The 22,911-nt window shown below is 65.7% G+C and overlaps 3 protein-coding genes across 3 annotated transcripts; 1 reads left to right on the top strand and 2 right to left on the bottom strand.

Annotated features, from left to right (window-relative positions):
- Positions 1-199: 199 nt before the first annotated feature.
- Positions 200-7,600, bottom strand: PLEKHH3 (pleckstrin homology, MyTH4 and FERM domain containing H3). Its single transcript, XM_058820643.1, has 13 exons — positions 7,437-7,600; positions 5,570-5,625; positions 4,835-4,923; positions 4,537-4,731; positions 4,198-4,355; positions 3,677-3,800; positions 2,982-3,279; positions 2,696-2,903; positions 2,328-2,464; positions 2,091-2,211; positions 1,314-1,760; positions 1,044-1,235; positions 200-964 (listed from the first exon to the last, which is right to left on the bottom strand). The coding sequence occupies exons 1-13, from the start codon at positions 7,587-7,589 to the stop codon at positions 791-793; spliced, it is 2,352 nt and encodes a 783-aa protein (XP_058676626.1). The 5' UTR covers positions 7,590-7,600; the 3' UTR covers positions 200-790.
- A 2,434-nt stretch (positions 7,601-10,034) lies between these two features.
- On the bottom strand, positions 10,035-14,298 carry CCR10 (C-C motif chemokine receptor 10). The gene is made up of 2 exons (XM_058820823.1): positions 14,095-14,298; positions 10,035-11,117 (listed from the first exon to the last, which is right to left on the bottom strand). The coding sequence occupies exons 1-2, from the start codon at positions 14,296-14,298 to the stop codon at positions 10,035-10,037; spliced, it is 1,287 nt and encodes a 428-aa protein (XP_058676806.1).
- On the top strand, positions 14,297-22,555 carry CNTNAP1 (contactin associated protein 1). The gene is made up of 24 exons (XM_058820481.1): positions 14,297-14,375; positions 15,375-15,476; positions 15,603-15,796; positions 15,889-16,036; positions 16,219-16,422; positions 16,490-16,674; positions 16,755-16,898; positions 17,179-17,440; positions 17,824-17,973; positions 18,041-18,212; positions 18,300-18,406; positions 18,512-18,631; positions 18,728-18,931; positions 19,057-19,213; positions 19,368-19,495; positions 19,605-19,772; positions 19,852-20,070; positions 20,148-20,387; positions 20,461-20,697; positions 20,806-20,933; positions 21,044-21,137; positions 21,241-21,474; positions 21,597-21,644; positions 21,730-22,555. The coding sequence occupies exons 1-24, from the start codon at positions 14,297-14,299 to the stop codon at positions 21,918-21,920; spliced, it is 3,915 nt and encodes a 1,304-aa protein (XP_058676464.1). The 3' UTR covers positions 21,921-22,555.
- The last annotated feature ends 356 nt before the right edge of the window (positions 22,556-22,911 follow it).

The raw sequence follows: 22,911 nt of genomic DNA, 5'->3' as shown, positions 1-22,911 counted from the left end.
ATGACCAGAGGGACAGCAGTCCCTGCCCCCAAGGACATGCTGTGCTGCTCCTCCCCTCTGCCTGTTCCAGGCCCTGCTGCCCTGGCTGCCCCAGGGATCCGACTGTCCCAGCCTCCCGCTGGCAGCCCACGCTCCAGGACAGGAGGCCCAGCCTTTCCTTTGTGCATTTATTTAGAAAAACAACCAACCAACCCCCCCCATCCCAAGACAGAACCAACAAACTCTACAGAGGCAACACTGAGGGGCCGAGCCCCAGCCGTACCAGCTGCCACTCCACCATCCACCCCTGTGACACCAGCCTGGCCACAGGGCCACCGCAGAGCCCAGCCTCACGCAGGAGGAGCCCGTGGCTCCCCAGGGCAGCTTGGCCAAAAGCCGCCCGCAGCTTTCCAGAAGGGGTGGGTCCAGAGGACGGACAGACAGACGATGGCACAGCACTACTGCCTGGTACCCTCTGCTTGCCCAGGGCACGAGCAGGGTGGCCAGGCAGCACAAGTGCTGCAGGCAAAGGCACCAGGGTATAGGGGACAGGGACAGGCCTGGGGGCAGTGTTGGGCACCACAGCAGGGCGGCCCCGCTGCCCACCAGGGAAAGTGCTGGGAGACGTGGGGCGTGCAGGCGTCTCAAAATAAATTAAGGGAATAGCCAGAAAGGCAATGGCAGTGGGGGAGCACGACCCCCTGGCCCCCTGCTCTCTGGGGGCCAGCACAGAGCTGCCACTCGCTGCCAGGCTTGGCTGCCCTCCCACGCCGGCCATGGGAGCACCTGCGTGGCCACAGCAGCTGCTGGGCTAGCTGTGGGAGGAACCCACTGGTGCCCAGGGCCCCGGACCAGGGCAGAGCCCCTGGGGCAGCACAGTGGGCTCCAGAGTGGGGGCACTGGTGGGAGGCTCCTGGGGCCGGGGCAGCCGCTGGGCACCCGCAGAGGCAAGGTACGTCTTGAGGAGCTGGGCGATCTCATCCACCTGCGGGTACAGGGGGCACGGGGATCAGTCTGGGGCACCCTTGGTGTGAGGGGAGGGTGGAGGCATGGCAGCCCCTTACCTGGGAGGTCTCAAAGAGCAGGTCTCGGTCCTCCACAGACAGGCGGAAGGTGCCGCTGTCAGAGGCACCAAAGGAGGAGATGCGGCCGTAGCAGAAGCTGTCCAAGGGCTCGGGCTCTCCCGGCTTGTACAGCGAGACAGCCTTGGCCCCGATGCCCAGCCACAGGCGCTGGGGCCCGGCCCCCACTGGGCTCTGCAAGGGAGAGGGGGGTGTCAGGCTTGCCCACTGCCCCCAGTACTACCCCTGTACCACCCCCAGCCAGGGCCTCACCGCCTGCAGGTCCACATCGAAGAGCGTGGAGCCAAAGCCAGGCCACTCCCGCACCAAAGCCACGTAGGCGGCCATGGCCTCGGGCCGACCCATGCCCTGCAGCAGCTTCCACTTCTCCACGATGGCAGCCATGGTGCTGGCCCCCTCCTCCCGCAGCCGGCCCCGCAGTCGCTGGTCCCGCTCCGCCCGCTGCTTGGCCAGGGCCTGGCCCCAGAGCCCCCCGGCCAGCAGCCCCGCGCGCAGCCGGGCCCCGCGGCACTTGGGGGGGCGGTGGGGCAGGGGCGGCAGGCGGGCGTGCAGCACGTGGGGAGGGAAGAGCTCCTCGAGGCGCGGGAAGGGCGCGTGGGTGGAGAAGTCGCTGTTGAGGCTCTGCAGGCGCAGGGCCGCCAGCGTCTGCAGCGTCTCCTCCGACGTGGGCACGTAGCCCCGCAGCACCATCTCGTGCGCCTGGCAGAGAGCAGGGTGAGCTGGCACGGCCACCACAGCATGGCCACCATGGCACAGCCACCATGGCACAGCCACCAAGGTATGGTCACCACGGCACAGCCACCACGGCATGGCCACCACGGCATGGCCACCATGGTATGGTCGCCACGGCATGGCCACCACGGCACGGCCACCACGGCATGGTCACCACAGCATGGCCACCACGGCACGGCCACCACGGCATGGTCACCACAGCATGGCCACCACGGCACAGCCACCACGGCACGGCCACCACGGCATGGCCACCACGGCATGGTCACCACGGCACGGTCACCCTGGTGTGCCACTCACCTGCTCAAAGAGGAGGGCAAACTCCAGGCTGTCTCGTGGCACGTTGTCCGTGTCCAGGAAGCCGTAGTGCTTGAAGCAGAGCCGGCACGGTGGGTCCTGCTCCCGGTCCTCTCCAGCCAGGCTGCAGCAGACAGGAGCGGCTCCATCAGCTTGTGGATGTGCTCCATACCCATCTGTCCCCTCCCACCTGCGCCCCCCAGCCCCTCTCCTCCATAGGCAGCAGAACAGGACATTTACTTTTCAAACCTGGTGAGGACATCAGCCAGCAGCGTGGCACTGCCCACTGGCTGCTCCCGTCGCCGGGACTGCTCGTAGAGCGCAAAGAGGTTGGGGCTCTGGGACAGCCCCAGGCGTGACACAAGTTCCTGGGCCACCTGGGCGAGACAAAGGCAACCGATGGTGACCACGTGTTCCTGGCCACGGCACTCAGGGCTGTAAAGGGACACAGACAGGTCATGGTGGGTAAACGCAGACAGCTCCTGGCCTCTCTCCACCATGGCTCAGCTGGGAAAGACCCTGCTCACCTGCTGTGGCACTCTGCCCACCCAACCCTGTGCATCAAAATGTCCTCAGCCCCCCTGCCTGGCACAGCCATAACCCCTCACCTCCTCGGCTGTGGTGTGGGAACTGATGGCCACACTGCAGGCAGGCGCCCCAGGGCAGTGCACCGTGCAGATCATCTCCTGCCGCTGCATCAGCACCAGGATCTCCTCCAGAGAGGGCACACACTCCCTCCCCTTCGTCTTTCCCAGCGCCTCTCGGATGAAACAGGCGTACTTGGCCATCTCTGAGGCGGGGAAACGGTTCTCTGTCCTGCAAGAAATGCCAGGAGGATCAGGGTGGCACTGATCTGAGGGGCGCCCGGCACGTGGCGAGCTCCCTGGCACTCACCTGTCCAGGTGGAAGCGCAGGAAGCGCAGGACAGGCGGGGAGGGCAGGAAGGTGCAGCTCATGCAGGTGAGGAGCTGCCAGTAGTGCAGGTCGCCCTGCCCGCCTGGCGCCGGCGGCTCCGTAGTCTGCTTCACCAGCTGGCAGTAAATCTCATCCACCAGCGGGGGCAGGTCCAGGCAGGTCTGCAGGACACCCTGCATCAGCGGCACCGGGTCCCGCTCTGACTCCAGCTGCTGCAGCGAGTTGAAGAGCTTCACAGCCTCGTCACGCAGCGTGGTGTAGCTGCGGAGGCCGGGGGCTGTGGGATGGGATAGGGGTTAACAGCCCCGTGGTGTGGCTGTGGGATGGCATGAGGGTTAACAGCCCCACGGTCCTCCCCAGGACCCCCTGCCAGCAGCCGGGCACTGTCCTCACACCCAGGGCCAGCCAGGCCCCAGCCCAGTGCCCACCTGCCCTGCACAGCATCTGTGGGATGGGATGAGGGTTAACAGCCCGATGGTGTAGCTGAGGGGTCAGGGGCTGTGGAATGGGATGAGGTTTAACAGCCCCATGCTCCTCCCTGCACTGTCCTCACACCCAGAGCCAGCGTGGCCCCAGCCCAGTGCCCACCTGCCCTGCACAGCATCCATCCCAGCCATCACTGCTGCCATCCCAGAGTGCAGTACCCAGCTCTGTGCCCCCCATCTGCCGCTCACCACTTTGGTCCAGGCTGCCGTAGGGGAAGGGCAGCAGGGGGGCGTAGAGGGGGCCACTGGTGTAGCGCAGGATGGGGTTGCAGCGATAGATCTGCTCCAGAACCTCGGGGCTGTCTCTGTGCTCCTGGAGGGCAAAGCAACAGCTGCAGAGGGGTAACCTGGCACAAACCCCCACCACCAACCTGGAGCATGTGAGACCCCAAACACCACCCCAGTGCACAAACCCCTATCACCACCCTGAGGCATGTGAGGCCCCAGACACCCACCCCAGTGCACAAACCCCCACCACCACCTTGGGGTATTGTGAGAACCCAAACACCCACCCCAGTGCACAAACTCCCACCACCACCTTGGGGTATTGTGAGAACCTAAACACCCACCCCAGTGCACAAACTCCCACCACCACCTTGGGGTATTGTGAGAACCTAAACACCCACCCCAGTGCACAAACCCCCACCACCACTCTGGGGCATGTGAGGCCTCTAACACCCACTCCAGTGCTGCTGTGGGCATGGGCTCACCTCGACATCACGCATGAGCAGCTGGGTGGGTGTTTGGACAGGAGCTTTGCTGTCAATGACCTTCTGCACGGCGCACACCCAGCGCACGGCCTCGTTGAGGTGCTCGGTGTACAGGCGGTAGCAGTGTTTCCTGCCAAACACCGTCACGCTCCAGTAGCCTGCAAGGCACAGACCCACTCACCCACTGCCCACCAGCACCCCAGCCAGGCCGGCTCAGCGCCCCAGGGCTCAGCACAGCCTCTCCTCTGGGCTAAACAGGCCCTCAGGGCTGGCAGGGTAACGCAGGGTACAAGCTGTGCCGGCAAGATGAAGCCCGGCCAAGGGGCATGGGCACCTCACCCGTCTCCTTGTAGAGCTGCTTGTCTGGCCAGAGCACGGAGCAGAGGCTGGTGAGCACCAGGGAGCCCAGGCGCCTGGCCCCCTTCTCGTTGCTGCTGTAGTAGTCCAGGGAGTCGGGGGTCAGCACGAACCAATACTTCCGAGGGCGGATCCAGGGGGTCTTCATGCAGCCCCGCATCTCCCGCTGCAGCCAGCCTGGGAAGGGGAACCCTCAGCCTCGCTGACACCCACCCCAATGGCTTCTCAGCACGGGGAAGGGTCTGCACAGCTCTGACCATCCCTCTGGTCACAATCCCACCTTTCACCAGAGCGTCAGGCTCGTCCTCCACCGGCCCTGGGCCCTTGTCCACGATGAGGCTGCGCATCTCCTCCGCAACGAGCAGGGACCTGAGGAGAACATGGGGCTGAGCTCAGGCACCCATGGGGCTCTCCCGGAGCCCCTGAGCAGGGAGCTAGCCCCGGGGCTGGGATGAGCTGGGTCCCGAGGGGCTCTGGGCACCCCACAGCCCTGCGGTGGGAACAGAGTCATTGGGTGCAAATGACCCCGGCTAAAAATAAGCTGTTTGCAGTCTTGGCCCTGCCAAGGAATTCGGAAAATGAACAACCAGGAAGGAATGTTGGCAGCAGCGTCAGAACTGCGCGTACAGCGAGCGAGCAGGCCCCTGTGCCCCGGCACCCCGTCTTCCTCAGCACCAAGCACCCCAGGGCACAGCCTCTGCTGATGGACACAGCCTGGCAGAGCCTCCTGGCACAGTGAGAGTCATGCACAGCCCCATCAGCTAAGCCTGAGGCAGTCAAGCTCTCCGGCACGGCAGGGGGATGGAGACGTGCCTGAGGATGCGCCAGGGATGGGGACAAGCACGGCAGTCCCGGCTCTGCCACTCCTTGCTCCACCTGACAGAGCAGCACAGCCTGGTGCTGGCTCGGTGAGCAGGATGGAGCACACACCAGCACCAGGGCAACCTCCCACAACACGCCAGTCCCTCAGCTCCTGCAGCACCACACAAGGGACACGGGGCAGGGGAACACTCACCGCTCCGAGCCACTGCTGCTGCGGGTGGGCTGGCTCAGGCTCACCTCCAGGGATCCCTGGGGAGGAAGGAGACATCTCAGCCCCACGGTCATTACCTGGCATGCAATGACGGTGAGGCATGACTGTACGCCTGCTCCTCCTCCTTATTTAGCCAGCTCTGGGCGCAGAGAGACAGCCTCACACCCTGCTGCCATGGGGCAGAGGAGCCCTGGCACCCACAAGGGCACGGCAGGAGCCAGGGCTGCAGCTGGGGCTCCCCGGGTGCGGGGGCAGCCGGCGGGCGCGCTGGCCGTGTGTGTCCTGAGCTGACCCAGCTGGCTGAATACCGTGCAGAATTGCACAAGGTCAGTGCTGAGTAATACGCTTACGGCACAAAGTCCCATTGTAATGGGGCCGCTGACTTCCTGCCCGCGGCGGTGGGACGCAGCGCTGGGAAGTCCCTGGCCCTTCAGTGGGACAGGGTCAGTTCCTCCTCACGCAGCACGGCTTGACATGGACAGTGCCACTCACGTGACGGGCCTGGCACACATGCTGGGACACGAGGCAGAGCCCAGGCACAGGCAGGCACCGGGCCGGGCACGGTGCCCAGCGCAGAGGGGTGCGGGGACATGGAAGCACCGGCAGCGCTGTCCTGGGAGATGCACGGGAGCTGCTGCCAGCTGCAGCCCGACGGGGCAGCCAGAGGCTCGGCAGGCCAGAGCACGCAACGCCAAGAAAAAGGGACAGATGCTAAAAATAGTGGCGGGGAAGGGGGAGCCGCCGCAGGTACGGCTGCGCTGCGGGGCAGGGCCGGGCGCCACTGACCTGTGGCATTAAGGGCACCTGTCACACAGCGCCGGTGCCCATGCACAGGCCCAGCAGCGCCAGACACTGTCCCACTGGGAGAGGAGAGCTCACACGCTCCTCAGGGCTGCAGCACGCAGGCAGTGCCTGCTTTCTGCTCAGGAGGCAGCGGCGGCAGCCGGCTCTTTCTCAGGGATATAAATAAACAGCAGAGGAGCTGCGGCCGCAGGGCCAGGGGAGCTGCTCCCACGCTCCCACCAAGGGCCGGCTGACACCGCGGCTTTCCAAGGACCCCCTGGCCACAGCAAAGGGCTCTCGGGGGAGCTGGCGTCACCAGTCGCCCACGCCAGCCCGGAGCCAGCGCGGCCCATGGGATGTGGGAAGCCCAAAGACGGTTCCTTACGTAGCTGTGCCCTTGGCATTGCCACCAGTCAGTCCCCAGAGGGCCCAGCTCCAGCCCTGTCACTGTCCCCACGGGCTGGGACCTGCTGCTAAGGGACCGACGGAGCCAGGGCCGTGCTGCAGCCCCCGCAGCGGGCAGGGGAGAGGGGCCACAGCCAGCGGGACCGGGCAGTCCCCACCCCCTGTGCCCCGCGAATCCGGGCCGGGATCCAGGGCCCTCGGTGCGGGAGAGCGGCGGGACAGAGCGGAGCCCCGGGAGCTGCCCCGCAGCCCGCGCTATCAGCCGCCGCACACGCAGCCCGGCCGGAGGAAGCACCGGTTTCCGCCGCTCCGTTTCCCTCCAGAGAGGAAGCAGCCGGAGAGGGGAGATCCAGGCCCGCTCCCCGCGGCCGGCACGTGCTCCCGGGACCGCCCCGGTCCGCTCCCGCCGCGGGTCTGGCACGGTACCCGGTACCCCGCGGTCCCGTCCTAAGAGCGGGCAGCCCGGAGCGGAGCACCCAGCGGGACGGTCGGTGCTGCCCCGCGGGCCCGGGACCTCCGCGCCCGCTCGGAGCCTCCATGGGCTGCGGCTCGCCCGCACCCACCGGAGCGACGCACGCCGCACCCCGCACCCCGCGGGACCGCCCCGGCGGCGCGCCCGCGCTCGTCCCGGTGGCCGTCCCGGCGCCGGTGCCGGCCCCACCTGGTCTCCGTGAGCGCGGAGCTCGAAGGACGCCTCCTCCTCCTCTTCGGCCTCGCCGTCCGCCTCCCGCTCCGCCTCGCCGTAGTCCCGCCGCAGCAGCGTGAAGCCCCGCCGACAGCACAGCAGCCACCAGAGCCCGCCCGGGAACGGCATCGCCCCGCCGACACCAACGGGACGGCACCGGGACGCGACGGGACCGGCCCGCCCCGCGCACCGGCCGCCGGCCCCGCCGCCGCCCCGGGCGGGCCGGGCCGCGCGTCACCGGGCGCCGCCAATCGCCGCGCGCGGCCCGGGGCGGAGCTCCCGCCCGGGGCGGCGGGGCCGCCGGTGCGTCACGGCGGGGCGGGGGCAGCGCGGGGCCGGGCTGCGCTGGGCACGGTGCTCCCGGAGCCGCCGCCGCCGGTAGGGTGCACCGGGTACCCTCGGCTCATCGCGGGGGCACCGTCACTGAGCGCCGCCTGCGCCCGGTGGGGGCACCGGCACCGGGCATGGGCCCCTGCCCTGCCCCGCGGCACCCGCACCGTGCGCTGCTCTCCTGCAGCGCTGGCGCCTGTCCTAGAACGGCGACTCAGCCAAGTTTGTGCCAGCGGGCAGCACCGTGGGCTCGGTGCTCGGGCAGGAGGGCACCGTGGGCAGGAGGACACGATGGGCAGGAGGGCACGATGGACAAGAGGGCACCGTGGGCAAGAGGGCATCATGGGCAGGAGGACACCATGGGGAGGAGGGCACGATGGGCAGGAGGGCACCATGGGCTCTGTGCCCGGGCAGGAGGGCACCGTGGGCAGGAGGACACAGTGGGCAGGAGGGCACCGTGGGCAGGAGGACATGATGGACAGGAGGACACCATGGGCAGGAGGACACCGTGGGGAAGAGGACACGATGGGCAGAGGACACGATGGGCAGAAGGACACAGCGGGCAGGAGGGCACCATGCTCAGGCAGGCCTGTCCTGCAGGCCCTCATAGCGACTTTCCATCAAGGAGCTGGTGGAAGGCGTTCACAGCTGTGTGGCTCAGCTCAGCCCCGGCTCTGCCCAGTGGCAGAGGGCATGGGTGCCATGGCAGTGTCCAGGCCCTGGTCCCGCTCCCGAAGCCCAGGAGCTCAGGCTCTGGCTGTGCCTCAGCTGTTGGGTCAGCGCCGTCCCTGGGAGCCTGTGGCTGCTGGGATGTGCAGGCAGGAAGCTCCGGCTGCCAGCTCCCCTCCCACGCAGCCGGCTCTGGATTGTGCCTGGGGCTGAGCCCCTGGTGCGGGGCCGGCTGTGCAGCCAGGCCAGCCACCAGCTGTGGGGGCACCGGATGGCTGGAACGGGACCACCCCAGACCACAGGCAGCAGGGGCAGCTGTGCTGTGTGGCCAAGAACTGCCCGAATCTGGCTCTTGATCCCCACTGAGTGCTGTGGGGGACAGAGATCCATCACCTCACGTCTGCAGCTGCTGAGTCAGCAGGAACCTGCTTCTGGCCCAGCAGTAGGTGAAACTTCTGGAATGGCTTCTTCCCGTCGAGCCCTGGGCTAATCCCAAACAGGGCAGGGGGTGAGCAGGAAGTAGCAGGACCAGGAGGTTCTTCCCTGCATGCTCAGCTCTGCTGGGAGGCTCCATGAGCAGCTGCACCGCAGCCAAGCCCAGTCCTGTTCCCTCACTATGGAGCGTTTCCTTAGCCAAGCCTGGTGATGAGACACGGCCCCGACGCTGTGTGCCACCCTGTGGGACGAGTGTCGCTCGCCATGTCCTAGCCCGTGCTCATGTGTTGGTCGCCACGTGTCCGGGCCGGACCAGCCCCAGCGCAGCCCCTGGTACCGCACAGCCTCGGGGCCGGGATGTGCCGTGGCACAGGAGCTCGTGGGGGGAGTAAGGAAGGGAGAAAAACCTCCCTCTGCCCCCCATGGGGTGCAGGACCCAAGGAGGGTTTGTCCGGCGCGGGGTGGGTCTCTGCTGTCCCCTGTCCGGGAGCTCCGTGTCCCTCCAGCGGCGGGGACGAGAAGAGGGCGACCAAGAGCCGTGAGCTTCTGCTGCCTCCTGCAGGCACCGCCCGCCGGTGCCCGTGGCCACGGAGCCCCGCAAAACCCCCGCGCGGAGACCGCGCTCACCCACCGGGACTCGTTCGGGGTTTATTGTGAGAGTGGGAACCGGCTCCTTCGGGGTTTGTTGTGAGTGTGGGAACCAGCTCGTTCGGGGTTTATTGTGAGAGTGGGAACCGGCTCCTTCGGGGTTTGTTGTGAGAGTGGGAACCGGCTCGTTCGGGGTTTATTGTGAGAGTGAGAACCAACTCTTTAGGGGTTTATTGTGAGAGTGAGAACCAACTCTTTAGGGGTTTATTGTGAGAGTGAGAATCAGCTGCCTGCCTGGCCCCAGTGTCGCACCCACCGAGCCGGCTCACCGGAGCCCGCGGCGCGGTGACATTGCAGGGTCTCTGCGGGGACCGCAGCCCCTCCGGGCGTTGCGGGCACTCGCAGGGCGTGCAGGCGATGCGGAGCTGCTCTCCCCTCTCCCCAGGCGTGTGCAGGCGCCGTGCGGGCTGTCCGGTGCTGTCCGTGTCCCGCTGCTCACCGGGGCTGTCCCCGGGGAGTGGCGGAGGCACCGAACCCCGCGGCACGGAGCTCCTACATCACGTCCAAGTAGCTGGAGAGCGATGCCCGCCGGCGGGGGCTGGAGCGGCCGGAGCAGCGCGGGCCGAGGGACCCCGCACAGCCGGCATCGCTGGCGAGCCGCCGCAGCTCCCGGCGGAAGCGCTGCCCGAGGAAGGCGTAGAGCAGCGGGTTGAGGCAGCAGCGCAGGTACGCCAGCCCGCCCGTGACCAGCAGCGCCAGGTCCTTGCGGCGGCTCTGCGCGCAGCTCATCTCCCAGGGGAGCAGCAGCTCGGCCGCGTCCAGCAGCACCATCAGGCTGTGGGGCAGCTGCAGGGCCACGAACACGAGCACCAGGGCCAGCAGCACCCGCAGAGCCCGCTGCGGCTGGGCACCGCGGCTCGCCAGCAGCGTCCGTGCCACGGCCGCGTAGCAGCTCGTCATCACCAGGCAGGGCAGCGCGAAGCCCAGCAGCACCTGCAGCAGGTTGGTGGCACCGCGGGCTGCCCGTGAGACCTCGCGGGGAAACACCACACGGCAGAGGCGGAGGTCGAGGTGCTGCTCTGCCTGGCTGTAGATGAACTGGGGCAGTGCCAGCAGCCCGGCCGCCCCCCAGGCCAGCCCCGCTGCCAGGCAGCCGAGCCGGCGAGCCCGGGGCCGCAGGCGGCAGGCGGCCGGCACCCGCACGATGGCCACGTAGCGATCCACGCTGATGAAGGTGAGGAAGAGGAAACCGCTGTAGAAGTTGAGGGCGTAGAGACCCTGCAGCGCCTTGCAGGCGGCTGTGCCCGCGGACCAGCCCTGCAGCGTGTCGAGGATGGCGAGGGGCAGCGTCAGGAGCAGCAGGAGGTCGGACAGAGCCAGGTGCAGGATGCAGACATCGCTGATGCTGCGTGCCTGGCGGTAGCGGCTGTGTGTGAGCAGCACCAGCCCGTTCCCCGCTGTGCCCAGCAGCGAGAGCAGCAGGTACACGGCGGGCTGGAAGGTGCGGGCGAAGCCCTGCACTGCCTCCTTCTCACAGAGCTCTGGCAACATGCTGGCCTCGCCCGAGTACACTTCCTCCCAGGGGTAGAAGTCAGTGGTGGCCATCAGCTCTGTTGGGAAGGGGCTGGGAATCGCCTGTGCAGAGGGAGGCTGGGCAGGGGTGGCCCGGCCATGGGATGCAGAACCACCCCTGGGACAGCCCTTCTGCACCCAGCCTCACACCGGGAGCCCGGGGCACACCCAGGGCACGCCCAGGGCACGCCCAGGGCAGTCCTTGTCTACCCGCCCTCACCACGGGGAGCCCAGCCCAGGTGCCGCAGTCTCTCGTCCTGGCCCTACCTGCGGGTTTTGTTTCAATCTCACACCCACCCGCAGCAGTTTATTTTGCCGTGCTCAGAGGGTGTAAGAGCGACCACAGGCTTCCTGAGAAGCCTCTGCAGAGCAGAGCTGGTGGAGGGACGTGACCCCAGCCACAGCATCCCCAGCACAACACCTTGTCCCACAGAATCCCCTTGCACGTACCAGGGAGCTGCTCTGGGGCTCAGCACCCAACCATGGCCCTGAGCAGTTAAATCTTGGGGATCCACACCAGCATCCCCAGGTGCCCAAAGCCCCCACGCACCCCCCTGGGGACCCCAGAGTGGAGAGAGCCTTGCACTGCCTGGTCCTGTTCCCAGACAGGGAGCTCCTGCCTCACACAGGGAGCACAGCGCTCTCGCCTCCCAGCTGCTCACCCTCTGGAACAGCAGGACAGTGCTGCAGCCTGGTACAGCCTGGTACTAGTTAGTTGGGACCCCACTGATCTGGAGATCAGGATCTGACACTCTCTGACTCATCATAGCCTCATATCAGCAATTTCACTCTGGCCCCTCTCAGTGAGCCCGAGCTGGGCTTGGGTCCCTCAACTGCTCTGGGGCCACAACTGGGATCAGAACCCAGTGCCAGGGCAGGCTGACTCTCCAGCAGCTCCTCCAGACCCTTTCCTGCTCAGGGCCTGGAGCACCAGGCACCGCCCTGATTCCCCAGGGTTTTACCTTTCAGTCTAAACCCACAGGACTCACTAAAAAACAAAGAAAAGCCAGTGATGGGGGGGGTCCTGCCTGGCTCCCAGCAAATCCCTCGCCCTGGAGCCCCCTTACCTGCTCTGTCATTGCACAGCAGAGCCTTTCTCCTGGCCTCTGGGTCTGAAGCTGTTGGTGTCTCAGCTCTTTCTAACCTGTGGTTTGACTACGTGAAGGTCCTGATACCGAGAATGAAGAGCACAGGCCCAGCCTTGAGGAAAGCAAGGTGGCAGGTGTGACCCCACTGGGGGAGTTGTAATGAATCTTTTACTCTGTTCATCTTTTACATCTGCATGCTGGGGACAGAAATAGCAGCCCTGCTCAGTCTCTGCCATGTGGGTGTGCAGGACAAAGCTGGGAGCACGCAGCCAGGGGAGCAGGGTCTGGCTGAGGGCATCCAGCACATGCAGGAAACCCCAGCCCACCCCAGGGCTGTTTTTGGCTTCTGCAGGAGCAGGGAGAGTGGGGCCAATGAACAGAGTGAGGCTGCTGTGGGCTGGGCACGGGCAGGGTGCTCCTCAGGCAGGATTGGCAGAGCCCTCTCTGGTCTAGGGTTGTCTTTTCCTGATGGCAAACGTGGTGGTTGCAGAAGCCGGGGTGGCTGCTGGAGCAGGGCACTCACCCAGGGCTCCCAGCCTGGTGCTGCATCCCCACAGTGCTGGGCACCCCTGTTGCTGGTTGTTGACAGCACAATTCCCAGCTCCTCATTAAAAAGCAGATTAGTTGCTCTGGGGCAGAGACCCCATTTCCTCTCCTCAGGGGGGAGAAGACTGATCCCTAGCCTTGATGGGCTCCATAATCCCTCAATCCCCCTTTCTCCCAGCTACAGCTGTCTTTGCCATGGCTTATCTCCACCCTGCCCTCGGCCCTCCTGCTGCCTGCAGACAGGATCTCAGTGGGGCTGAACGGAGAGCAGCCAACACAGGTGCCCCCAGCATCCAGGGGATCCCCAGGGCTCTTTGCTGGATGTTCTCTTCCCCCTCTCCTGCTCTTTCTGCAGTGCAGGGGTGCTAACTGCACATCTCTGCCCTGTGCTGGCTCTGGGGGTGCTTTCCTGCATCTGGGGGGAAGGGGAGGGAGGAGGGTCCTGGGCCCAGTCTGTGGGTGCAGAGCAGGGATTCTACACGTCCCTATTGGGGCTGTCACAGATCTGACCCGGCACAGAGTCAGGACGTGGGGCTGAGAGCAGGCAGCCCCCAGGGTGCAGGATAAGGCCAGGGGGGCTGTGCCTCTCCTAGATGGACCTGTGGGCACTGCCAGGTCTGGGGGACAAGAATGAGGGTGACAACGTCCCCAGCTCACAGTGCCAGCTCTTGATAGCAAAACTGGTGCGCTGCCAGGTGTCCCACATCCCTCCACACCTGGGGCTTTCTGTTCTCTCTCATTCCCTGGGCAGGAAGGAGTTTTGGCCCCGGCTGCCCCAGCTGATGGCTGTGCTGCCCTGCCCTGCCCGGGCAGCCAGCCTGGCACATTTTGCCAGGTCTGGAGCCCCCGGTGCAGAGCTGGGCACAGCCTGGCCGTGCTCCTGCTCCTGCCTGGAGCCAGCAGCTGCTGGGGCATCCCTGTCCCGGGGGCCTGGAGCAATCTCCTGCTCCTGTGCTTGGAGCCAGCCTGGAGCCAGCAGGTGCTGGGACATTGGGACATCCCTGTCCCGGGGGCCTGGAACAATCTCCTGCTCCTGCTTGGAGCCAGCAGCTGCTGGGGCATCCCCATCCCCTGGGACTGCTCCAGGCTCCCAGGACAGCAGGACTCCTGCTCCCTCGGGGCTCTAGGTGTATGTAGGGCACGCAGGCGCCAGCCCCCCCAACCCCTCTATGTGCGTCTGGGGGTGGTTGAGAGCAGACACAAACTAAATCCCTTCTTCTGCACCACTGGAGAGAGCGGCGACCCCGAGACCTGCAGGCCTTAATCCACGGCTTGATTACAAACCCTCCACATCTGCTGCGGGGGGGCTGCGGGCACCGCTCCGACCCTCCCCGAGCGGCGGCTGGGACCGGGCACCGCCGGGGACCCGGCAGGAGCTCCGGCACAGCCTCCCCGCGCCCCGGTACCGCACTGACACAGCCCCGGTGCCGCTCGCCGTGCGAGGAGCGGGGAAATCGAGCTCCCGGGCGGAGCATCTCCCGGGGGCGGCCGGGACTCTGCGCCGCGCCCGGCCCGGCCCGGTTCCCCCCCGCCCCGTGGGCGGAGCCGCCGGTCCCGCTCCGCCGCAGCACCGGGAGCGGCGGCGCCGAGGGGCTCGGGGCGCGCAGCATGAGCGCCCGCCGCCTCTTCGGGCTCCTGCTCGCCGCCTGCGCCGGCTTCCTGCGCCCCGGTCCCGGCTGCCTCGCACGTAAGTGGGGCCGCAGTCCCGGCAGCGGCCGCTCCGCACTGCGGGACCGCGCCCGCCGCCCCGTCCGCGCATCCCCGAGCGGTCCCCGCATCCTCCGCTCCCTCGGGCGTCCCCTCTTCTTCCCCGGGCACCCCCGGCATCCCTCGGGGTGCTCCGCTGCCGCCGTTCGCACCGTCCCCAAGGTCACCGCCGGGCGCGGCCGTCCCGGCTCTCCCGCCGACCGCGCCCCGCCCGGGGCGGCCCCGCCGCAGCCCCCCCGCCGGCCGCAGCCTCTGGGGACAACCGGGACGCCCCGAGGATGCGGGATGCCCCGGAACGCCCCGGGATGCCGCGGAGAGCGGGGACGCCCCGCGGGACCTGCGGGCTCTGCCGGCAGCACCTCGGTCAGCGCCGCCGCGGGGCTGCACCGGGCCCGACCCCGCACCGGGGCTGGGGCAGCCGCTCGGGAACGGGAATGGGAGAGGCTCCGGTGGCACCGGGCAGCTCCCCGTGGCCCCCTGAGACGGCGCCTGGGACCCCATCCCCGGGCCCGGGGGGAAGGGGCATCGAGGCGGGGGTCGGTGGTACCGGGGAGGGCAGACTCGGGGGGCGGTGGGCCGGGGGTTGATGCAGCACGGATCCTACAGTGAGCTGGGGATGCTCCTGAGCTCCCCGCGCTCCGTCCGACCCGGTAAGGGACCCTGAAAGAGGTTCGGGACCCCGGCCCCTCCGAAGGGTCCTTTGCCGGTGCCGCGAGGGTTCGCACGGGATCCCCCGGGATCCCACGCGGGATCGTTCCCCGCCGGGGCGGGGCAGAGCGGGGGTCCCGTCGCCCACGTCAGTGCGGAGGCGGCTGGTGCCGGTGCCGGGCCCGCAGAGGTGTGTCAGCTCCGCTGCAGTGGGAGGGGAGAGCACAGCGGGCCCGCCGCTCCGCCGGCCCTCGGGAGCGCTCGGGGTCCGCACAGGGACACTGCCCAGCTCGGTGCTCCGAGGACGCCCCCAACTCCATTCTGCCCTCAGGACCCTGCTATGATGAGCTCGTTGCTCCCCTTTACTCCTATTCCATCGGTGCCTCCTCCAGATACAACATCTTCTACTCGGCCAGCTTCGCCCGTCTGCACAGTGAGTCCCCGCGCAGGGGCGGTGGGCAGGGGGTGTCCCCGGCCGGGTTTTGCCTCTGGCGGGGCTGAGGGGCCGGGTCGGGCGCTGTGGTGGTGCCAAGCGAGCCCTGAGCTGCTCCCCCCGCAGGCACCAGCGGCTGGTCCCCCGACCCCCGCGACAAGCAGCCCTGGCTCCAGATCGACCTGATGCAAAAGCACCGGATCAACGCCGTGGCCACGCAGGGAACCTTCAACACCTACGACTGGCTCACACGCTACATTGTGCTCTATGGAGACCACCCCACCAGCTGGAAACCCTTCTTCCAGCAGGGCAGCAACTGGGTAGGGGGAGCCCGGGGTGGGAGGGGGCTCCCTGAGGTGTGTAGAGACCCCTGACTCAAAGCAAGGTGCTGACAGTGACCTTCCATCCCCAGACATTCTTTGGGAACGTGAACGAGAGCGGGGTGGTGCGGCATGACCTGCATTACCCCATCCTGGCACGATACATTCGCATCATTCCCGTGGCCTGGAACCCGCGGGGGAAGATTGGGCTGCGCCTGGGCCTCTATGGCTGCCCCTACCGTGAGTACCTGGCCAGGGGCTCCAGCAGCCCTGCCTGGTGGGACCCTGGCTCTGGCAAAGCTCTCTCAGGGGGCGTTGTGCCAAACACGCTGCAGCCATGGCAGCAGAAGGGTGTGTTCCCCGTGCCAGGGCACCTGCTGCTTCAGGCAGTGACATGGCTGGGGCTGCTCTGCTCTCCCCAGGGTCCCACGTGCTCTACTTTGACGGGGACGATGCCATCTCCTACCGTTTCCGAGCCAAGAGGGTCAGCACCTTCGAGGATGACATCTCCTTCAACTTCAAGACACTGGAGCAGGATGGGGTGCTGATGCACGGGGAGGGCTCCCAGGGTGACTACATCACAGTGGAGCTCAAACAGGCCCAGCTCCTCCTGCACATCAGCTTAGGTGAGCCGGGACCCGGGGCTGGGGGCGTGGGGCCAGGGGGCCACGGGCTGATGCTGGTCCTCCCCAGGCAGCAGCCCACTGCACGCCACTGAGGGCCACACCACGGTGGCCGTGGGCAGCCTGCTGGATGACCAGCACTGGCACTCCTTGCACATTGAGCGCCTGGGCCACTACGTCAACCTGACGCTGGACGGGGAGGTCAAACGCTTCCGCTGCCGCGGCACCTTCGACCAGCTTGACCTGGAAACTGAGGTGGGTGCGCAGGGCAGGGGCTGCCAGGGTGTTGATGGTGTCCTCCAGAGAGGGGCTGACACCCTCCCTGTGCCTGCCAGGTGTTCTTTGGAGGGGTGATTGACCACGACAAGCAGCACCTCACGTACCGGCAGAACTTCCGCGGCTGTGTGGAGAACATCATGTTCAACGGCGTCAACGTCGCCGACCTGGCCCGGCACCGGCGGCCCAACATTCGCTTTGAGGTTCAGCCCACGGGGTGGCCCCTTCTCTCCCTGTCCTGGGTGTCCTTAGCCCCACTGTGGGGTGCCCCCTTCCCTGGGGCAGGGCTCCCTGCCTGCTGTGGGGTGATGTGGGGCCGTGCTCAGCCAGGCGGTGCCAGATTGACCCTGCAAGGTTGTCCCTGGCCTGGGGCGCCCGCCTGGCTCTGCCAGGCGTTGGGATCAATTTGGTATGATTGAGGCCAGCACTGCGGGGATGAGAGGGGGACATTCCCTTCCTCACCCCTCCCATGGTCACTCCCAGGGCAAAGTGGGCCATTACTGCCAGGACCAGCTGACCAGCCCCATCACCTTCGCCGGCATCAACAACTACGTGCAGGTGCCGGGGATCCCGCGGAGGAACCGCCTGGCCGTCAGCTTCCGATTCCGCTCCTGGGACACCGCGGGCCTCCTGCTCTACACCGGCTTCTCCGACCGCCTGGGCTCCCTGGAGATGGTGCTGAGCGAGGGGCAGGTCAATGTCTCCATCGCCCAGCCCGGCAAGAAGAAGCTGGAATTTGCTGCAGGTGGGCTGGGGGGTCAGGCTGGCAGCAGAGCGTCCCCAAGCACCTTCCTCTCTGTTGTTATTATATTGCAAGAGTTCTGTTGTCATTACATTGCAAGGGTTCCAAATTGACAGAGTTTCCTGCCTCCTTGATGTTTCTTGTGGGCAATTCCTCTAAACACTGACTTGTCCTTCTTTTCACAGTAGCCAACTGACTCCAGTTCCCCTCAACCAATCAATCCACTCTTTTATAACACTCTTATCACCTACAGCTGTGGCCTGTTAACATCAGGCCTGCTCCTAATCTTTAATAATTAACCCAGCTACAACTCTTTAGGGGGTAAGATTACTTTCTATATTACCTTTATTTACTTATATTCTATCCCTCAACACCTCTCTGCACAGGGCACCACCTGAATGATGGCTTCTGGCACTCAGTGCACCTGGTGGCACGGGAGGGCTCAGCCGTGGTGACCATTGACGATGATGATGGTGCTGAGTTCCGGGTGGCACACCCCTTCCAGCTACGCACTGGCAGCCAGTACTTCTTTGGAGGTGGGCAGCAGGGTGGGGTCTGGGGCAATGGGTGCCTGGGGGCTGCTCACCCCCATCTCTCTTGCAGGCTGCCCCAAGCCAGCCTCAGTCACTGGGTGCAGGTCAAACCAGACGGCTTTCCACGGCTGCCTGCAGATGCTGAACGTGGACATGCAGCCCGTGGACGTGGAGCTGCTGGCACTGCACCGGCTGGCACAGTACCACAACGTGTTCTTCAATGTCTGTGGGATCACAGACAGGTATTGACCGGGGTGAGGGTGCTGCCAGGGAGTGGGGGGCATTGGGGGCTGTGCTGGTGCCGGGACAGGAGCCCTCTGTGCCCTCAGGTGCACCCCCAACCTGTGTGAGCATGACAGCCGCTGTATCCAGTCCTGGGATGACTTCATGTGCATCTGCGACCTGACGGGGTACAAGGGGGAGACCTGCCACAAATGTGAGCCTGGAGCCTCGTGGGTCAGGGACAGTAGGGGCACCTGCAGCCCCTACTCCTGCCTGGTGCCTCCCTTGCACTGACCTCCTCTCCATTCTTCTCTTCCAGCCCTTTACAAGGAAACGTGTGATGCTTACCGGGTCAGCGGGAAGACCTCGGGCAACTACACCATCGACCCAGATGGGAGCGGGCCACTGAAACCCTTCACGGTGTACTGTGACATACGAGGTGGGGGCAGCAGGAGGGCTGAGGGGACCTCTGTCTGATGCTCCTGGAGCAGGGGTGTCCTAGGGATCAAGTCCTAAAGCTCCCCTCTCACTGCAGAGGACCAAGCGTGGACCATCATCCGGCACAACCGTCACTACGCCACGCGGGTGACGGGCTCCAGCGTGGACCAGCCCTACCTGGGGGCCGTGGAGTACTGGAACGCCTCCTGGGCCGAGGTCTCAGCCCTGGCCAACGCCTCTGAGTACTGCGAGCAGCGCATTGAGCTGCACTGTTACAACTCCCGCCTGCTCAACACGCCCTGTGAGCGTCGGGAGAAGGGGGTCGGTGCTGCAGGGCTGCACTGCAGGGTTGTGGGTCGGTGCTGCAGGGCTGCACTGCAGGGCTGTGACACGGGACAGTGTCCTGACCCTCCTCTGTGCCTGCAGCCGGGCTGCCCTTCAGCTTCTGGATGGGGCGGAACGATGAGCGGCACTACTACTGGGGGGGCTCGAGCCCGGGCATCCAGCGCTGCGCCTGCGGGCTGGACAAGAACTGTGCTGACCCCCAGTACTTCTGCAACTGTGATGCTGACCATGCAATTTGGTGAGTGGTGGCAGCCGTGCAACAGGAGCTGTGGGGTGGGGACTGCAGACATGGGGGGCACAGACTCTGGGGCACTCAGATGGGGTAACAGGGTTGCGGGCTGGCGAAGGGACAGGAACACCTCATGGCCCTGCTGATGTGCTCACATTTGCAGGAGGACAGACAAGGGTCTGCTGACCTTTGTGGACCACCTGCCCGTCACGCAAGTTGTGGTTGGAGACACCAACCGCACTGGCTCTGAAGCCCAGTTCGTGCTGGGGCCCCTACGGTGCTATGGAGACCGTAAGTGAGCGGCCCCACAGAACATCCCCTGCCTGCAGAGTGCCTACATGGAGGTGTCCCACATGGAGGGACCCTGCCCATCCCTCACTGCCCCTCCTGTTCCCCACAGGCAACACCTGGAACACCGTCTCCTTCAACAGGGGCGCAGCCCTGATCTTCCCCACCTTCCAAGCCAACCACAGCCTGGACATCTCCTTCTACTTCAAGACCACTGCCCAGTCTGGAGTCTTCCTGGAGAACCCGGGCTACCGAAACTACATCCGCATTGAGCTCAACAGTACGGGGGGGCAGCAGAGGGTGCAAGGCTGTTGGGGGCAGAAGGGCTGGGGCCTCTTCTCAGCACGGTGTCCTTGCAGCCACCAGGGACGTGGCATTTATATTTGACATCGGGAACGGGGACGAGAACCTGACGGTGCGGTCGGTGGTACCCTGGAACGACGATGAGTGGCACCAGGTGAAGGCTGAGCTCAACGTCAAGCTGGCCCGGCTGCGGGTGGACAAGCTGCCCTGGGTGGTGCGGCCATTCCCCCCACAGAGCTTCGTCCGCCTGGAATTTGACCGGCCCCTCTATGTTGGTGAGAGCCCCTGGCCACGTCCCTGCACCCCCAGGTCCTCATGTGCCACAGGGCACTCAGTCTGGGCCCCGCTGCAGGCGCGGCAGAGCACAAGATGCGCCCGTTCCTGGGGTGCCTGCGGGGGCTGCGGATGAACGGGGTCACGCTCAACCTGGAGGGCAAAGCCAATGAGACGGAGGGCGTGCGGGTCAACTGCACCGGCTACTGCCAGGACCCGCCGGTGCCGTGCCAGAACAGCGGGCTCTGCGTGGAGCGCTACAGCCACTACACCTGCAACTGCAGCGTCTCCGCCTTCACCGGGCCCTTCTGCAACCACGGTGAGTGCAGCGCTCCGCGGGCTGGGAGGGCCGAGGAGCCGGCGCTCCCCTCACCCCGAGGGCTCTCCCGCAGACATCGGTGGGTACTTCGAGGAGGGCACCTGGGTGCGGTACAACATCCTGCCCATGTCGCTGTACGCCGCCCGGGAGTTCGCCAGCATTGTGAGCAGCCCCTGGCAGCCCCTGCCTGGCTACAACCTCACCAGCGAGGAGGTCAGCTTCAGCTTCAGCACCACCTCAGCACCTGCCGTGCTGCTCTATGTCAGCACCTTCGTCAAGGACTACATGGCTGTGCTCATCAAGGATGACGGTGAGGGCAAGGCCCCCTGCCCTGTGGGTGCCACTTTCCAAGCCTATAGATGGGCTGGACGTGCCCACTGAGAGTCCAGCCCTGCTGACAGCCCTGTGCTGCCCACAGGGAGCCTGCAGCTGCGCTACCAGCTGGGCACCAGCCCCTATGTCTTCACTCTCACCAACAAACCAGTGACAGACGGGCGGCCCCACCGTGTCAACATCACCCGCCTGCACCGCACGCTCTACACCCAGGTTTGGGCTGGGGCCCCCTCCCAGTGGGGCCTGGGGGCTTCAGGTCATGCTGGGAGAGGGCATGGGCAGGGTGGCTCTGTGGGCACTGATGCTGTGCACCTTCCTCCCAGGTGGACTATCTCCCCGTCATGGAGCAGCAGTTTTCCCTGTTTGTGGACAGCAAGCTGGACTCGCCCAAGAACCTGTACCTGGGTCGTGTGATGGGTGAGCTGGGTCCTGCCCATGCTGGGGTCTCTGGGGTCTCCCCTGCACAGCATGGCCCTTGCCCTCTGAGAAGGATGAATAATCTCTTTCTGTGGCCCCACAGAGACTGGCGTGATTGACCCCGAGATCCAGCGCTACAACACACCTGGCTTCTCAGGCTGCCTGTCAGGGGTGAAATTCAACACCCTCGTGCCCCTCAAAGCCATCTTCCACCCCACCAGTCCCCTGCGGCCCTACAGCATCCGGGGAGAACTGGTGGAGTCGAGCTGTGCCTCAATGCTCCCCCTCAGCACCCTCCTTATCCCTCCTGAGATGGACCCCTGGTACATGGCCACAGGTGGGTGCTGTGGTGGGACCCTGGTGGGGATGGAGCCCTGGTCAAGCACCAGCTGCAGAGGGGAAGCTCCAGCATGGGACCTTGCTGCAGCCTGGTCTCAGCTGCCTCCTCTGTCTCTGCAGAGTTCCCCCACGTGCACGACGACGGCTGGATTGGGATCATCATCGGGTGTAAGTGAAGCCTCTGTTTGCTATTCCCCACTGGCACGGCCCCGTGGTCCCTCTCCAATCCCTCACTGCCGTCTCTTCCCCGCAGTCGTGATCTTCCTGCTCCTGCTGCTGTCAGGGCTGCTGGTGCTGCTCTACTTCTACCACCACCGCTACAAGGGCTCTTACCACACCAATGAGCCCAAGGCCATCCAGGATTACGGCGGTGCCGCCAAACCGCCGGCAGCCCGCAAGGAACAGAACCTGCCCCAGATCCTGGAGGAGCCGAGAGGGGACTAACGGGGCCGGGGGTGGGACGGGCTCACAGCCCCGGGAGCCGCCCGGGAATGAGCGAGCGCCGCGGGACCAAAAGGCCAAGCACACCTGAACTGCCAACACCCGCCTTCAGACTGACCGAATGGCACCGGACCGAGCGCCACCTCCTCGGCCCCGGAGCGCGGCCACCATCCGCCGAGCCCCAGCCTCGCTCGCCCCGGATACACCGACAGCCCCCACACCGGAGGCCTCCAGCTGCCAAACCCTGCCTGGCCTCTGTAGGGGAGCCCCGGGCCCGGTGCCCACCCTCCCTCTGGCCGGGGGCACCCCTCTGCTGCTGCCACCCGCGTAGCTGACCCGCTGCTTTGCTCGCTTCGCCAGCGCCACGCAGAGCCACGAGCGCCGGCCGCGCCCGGCCGCGCTGCCCAGCAATACTCCAACACCGGCGCCGCGCATGCCGCCACCGCACCTTGCTGAGATGCTGCTTTCATAAATCAGGTACAGATCCTTTCTACCATTTTTTGTTGCTGGATATTCTACTACACTCTGGTTTTTTTATTCTCTCGGTTTGTATAAAAAACCAAGCGGAAGCTCCCGCGGGAGGGAGGCCCCCGCGTGTCGTGGTACGTGGTCTGTAGTTTGCTACTTCTCTGTACGAAGTGCCAGTCCTGCCGATTACCTCCAGCCCAGGGAAAGCTCCTGTTCACTTGCTGTGTTTGTGGTAAGACAATGTTACAGATATGCATTTATCTACCCAAAGGCCTGGCTCCACTGGGCACTTTATTTTTAAAAAGTCTGTTCTTTTGAATGAGATGTGAAGATAATCAAATAAAGGCAGAATGATGGCATTTGACACTCCCCAGCCTTCACCTTGGCAGCCTGGGCAGATCCTCTCCTCCCACCCCGGCTCAGCCTGCACCAAGGGAGGCACCACATTGGCAACAGCAATTCCTGGTCCCAGAGTGAGAGGGAGGGTGTAGGGAGCCGGGGCTAGAGGCAGCTCAGCTGCTGCTGC

This window comes from Ammospiza caudacuta, chromosome 27 (genome assembly GCF_027887145.1).
Source record: "Ammospiza caudacuta isolate bAmmCau1 chromosome 27, bAmmCau1.pri, whole genome shotgun sequence".
Taxonomy (NCBI): domain Eukaryota; kingdom Metazoa; phylum Chordata; class Aves; order Passeriformes; family Passerellidae; genus Ammospiza; species Ammospiza caudacuta.
The sequence above is the reverse complement of the archived record's forward strand: the minus strand, read 5'-3'. Positions and strand labels throughout refer to the sequence as shown.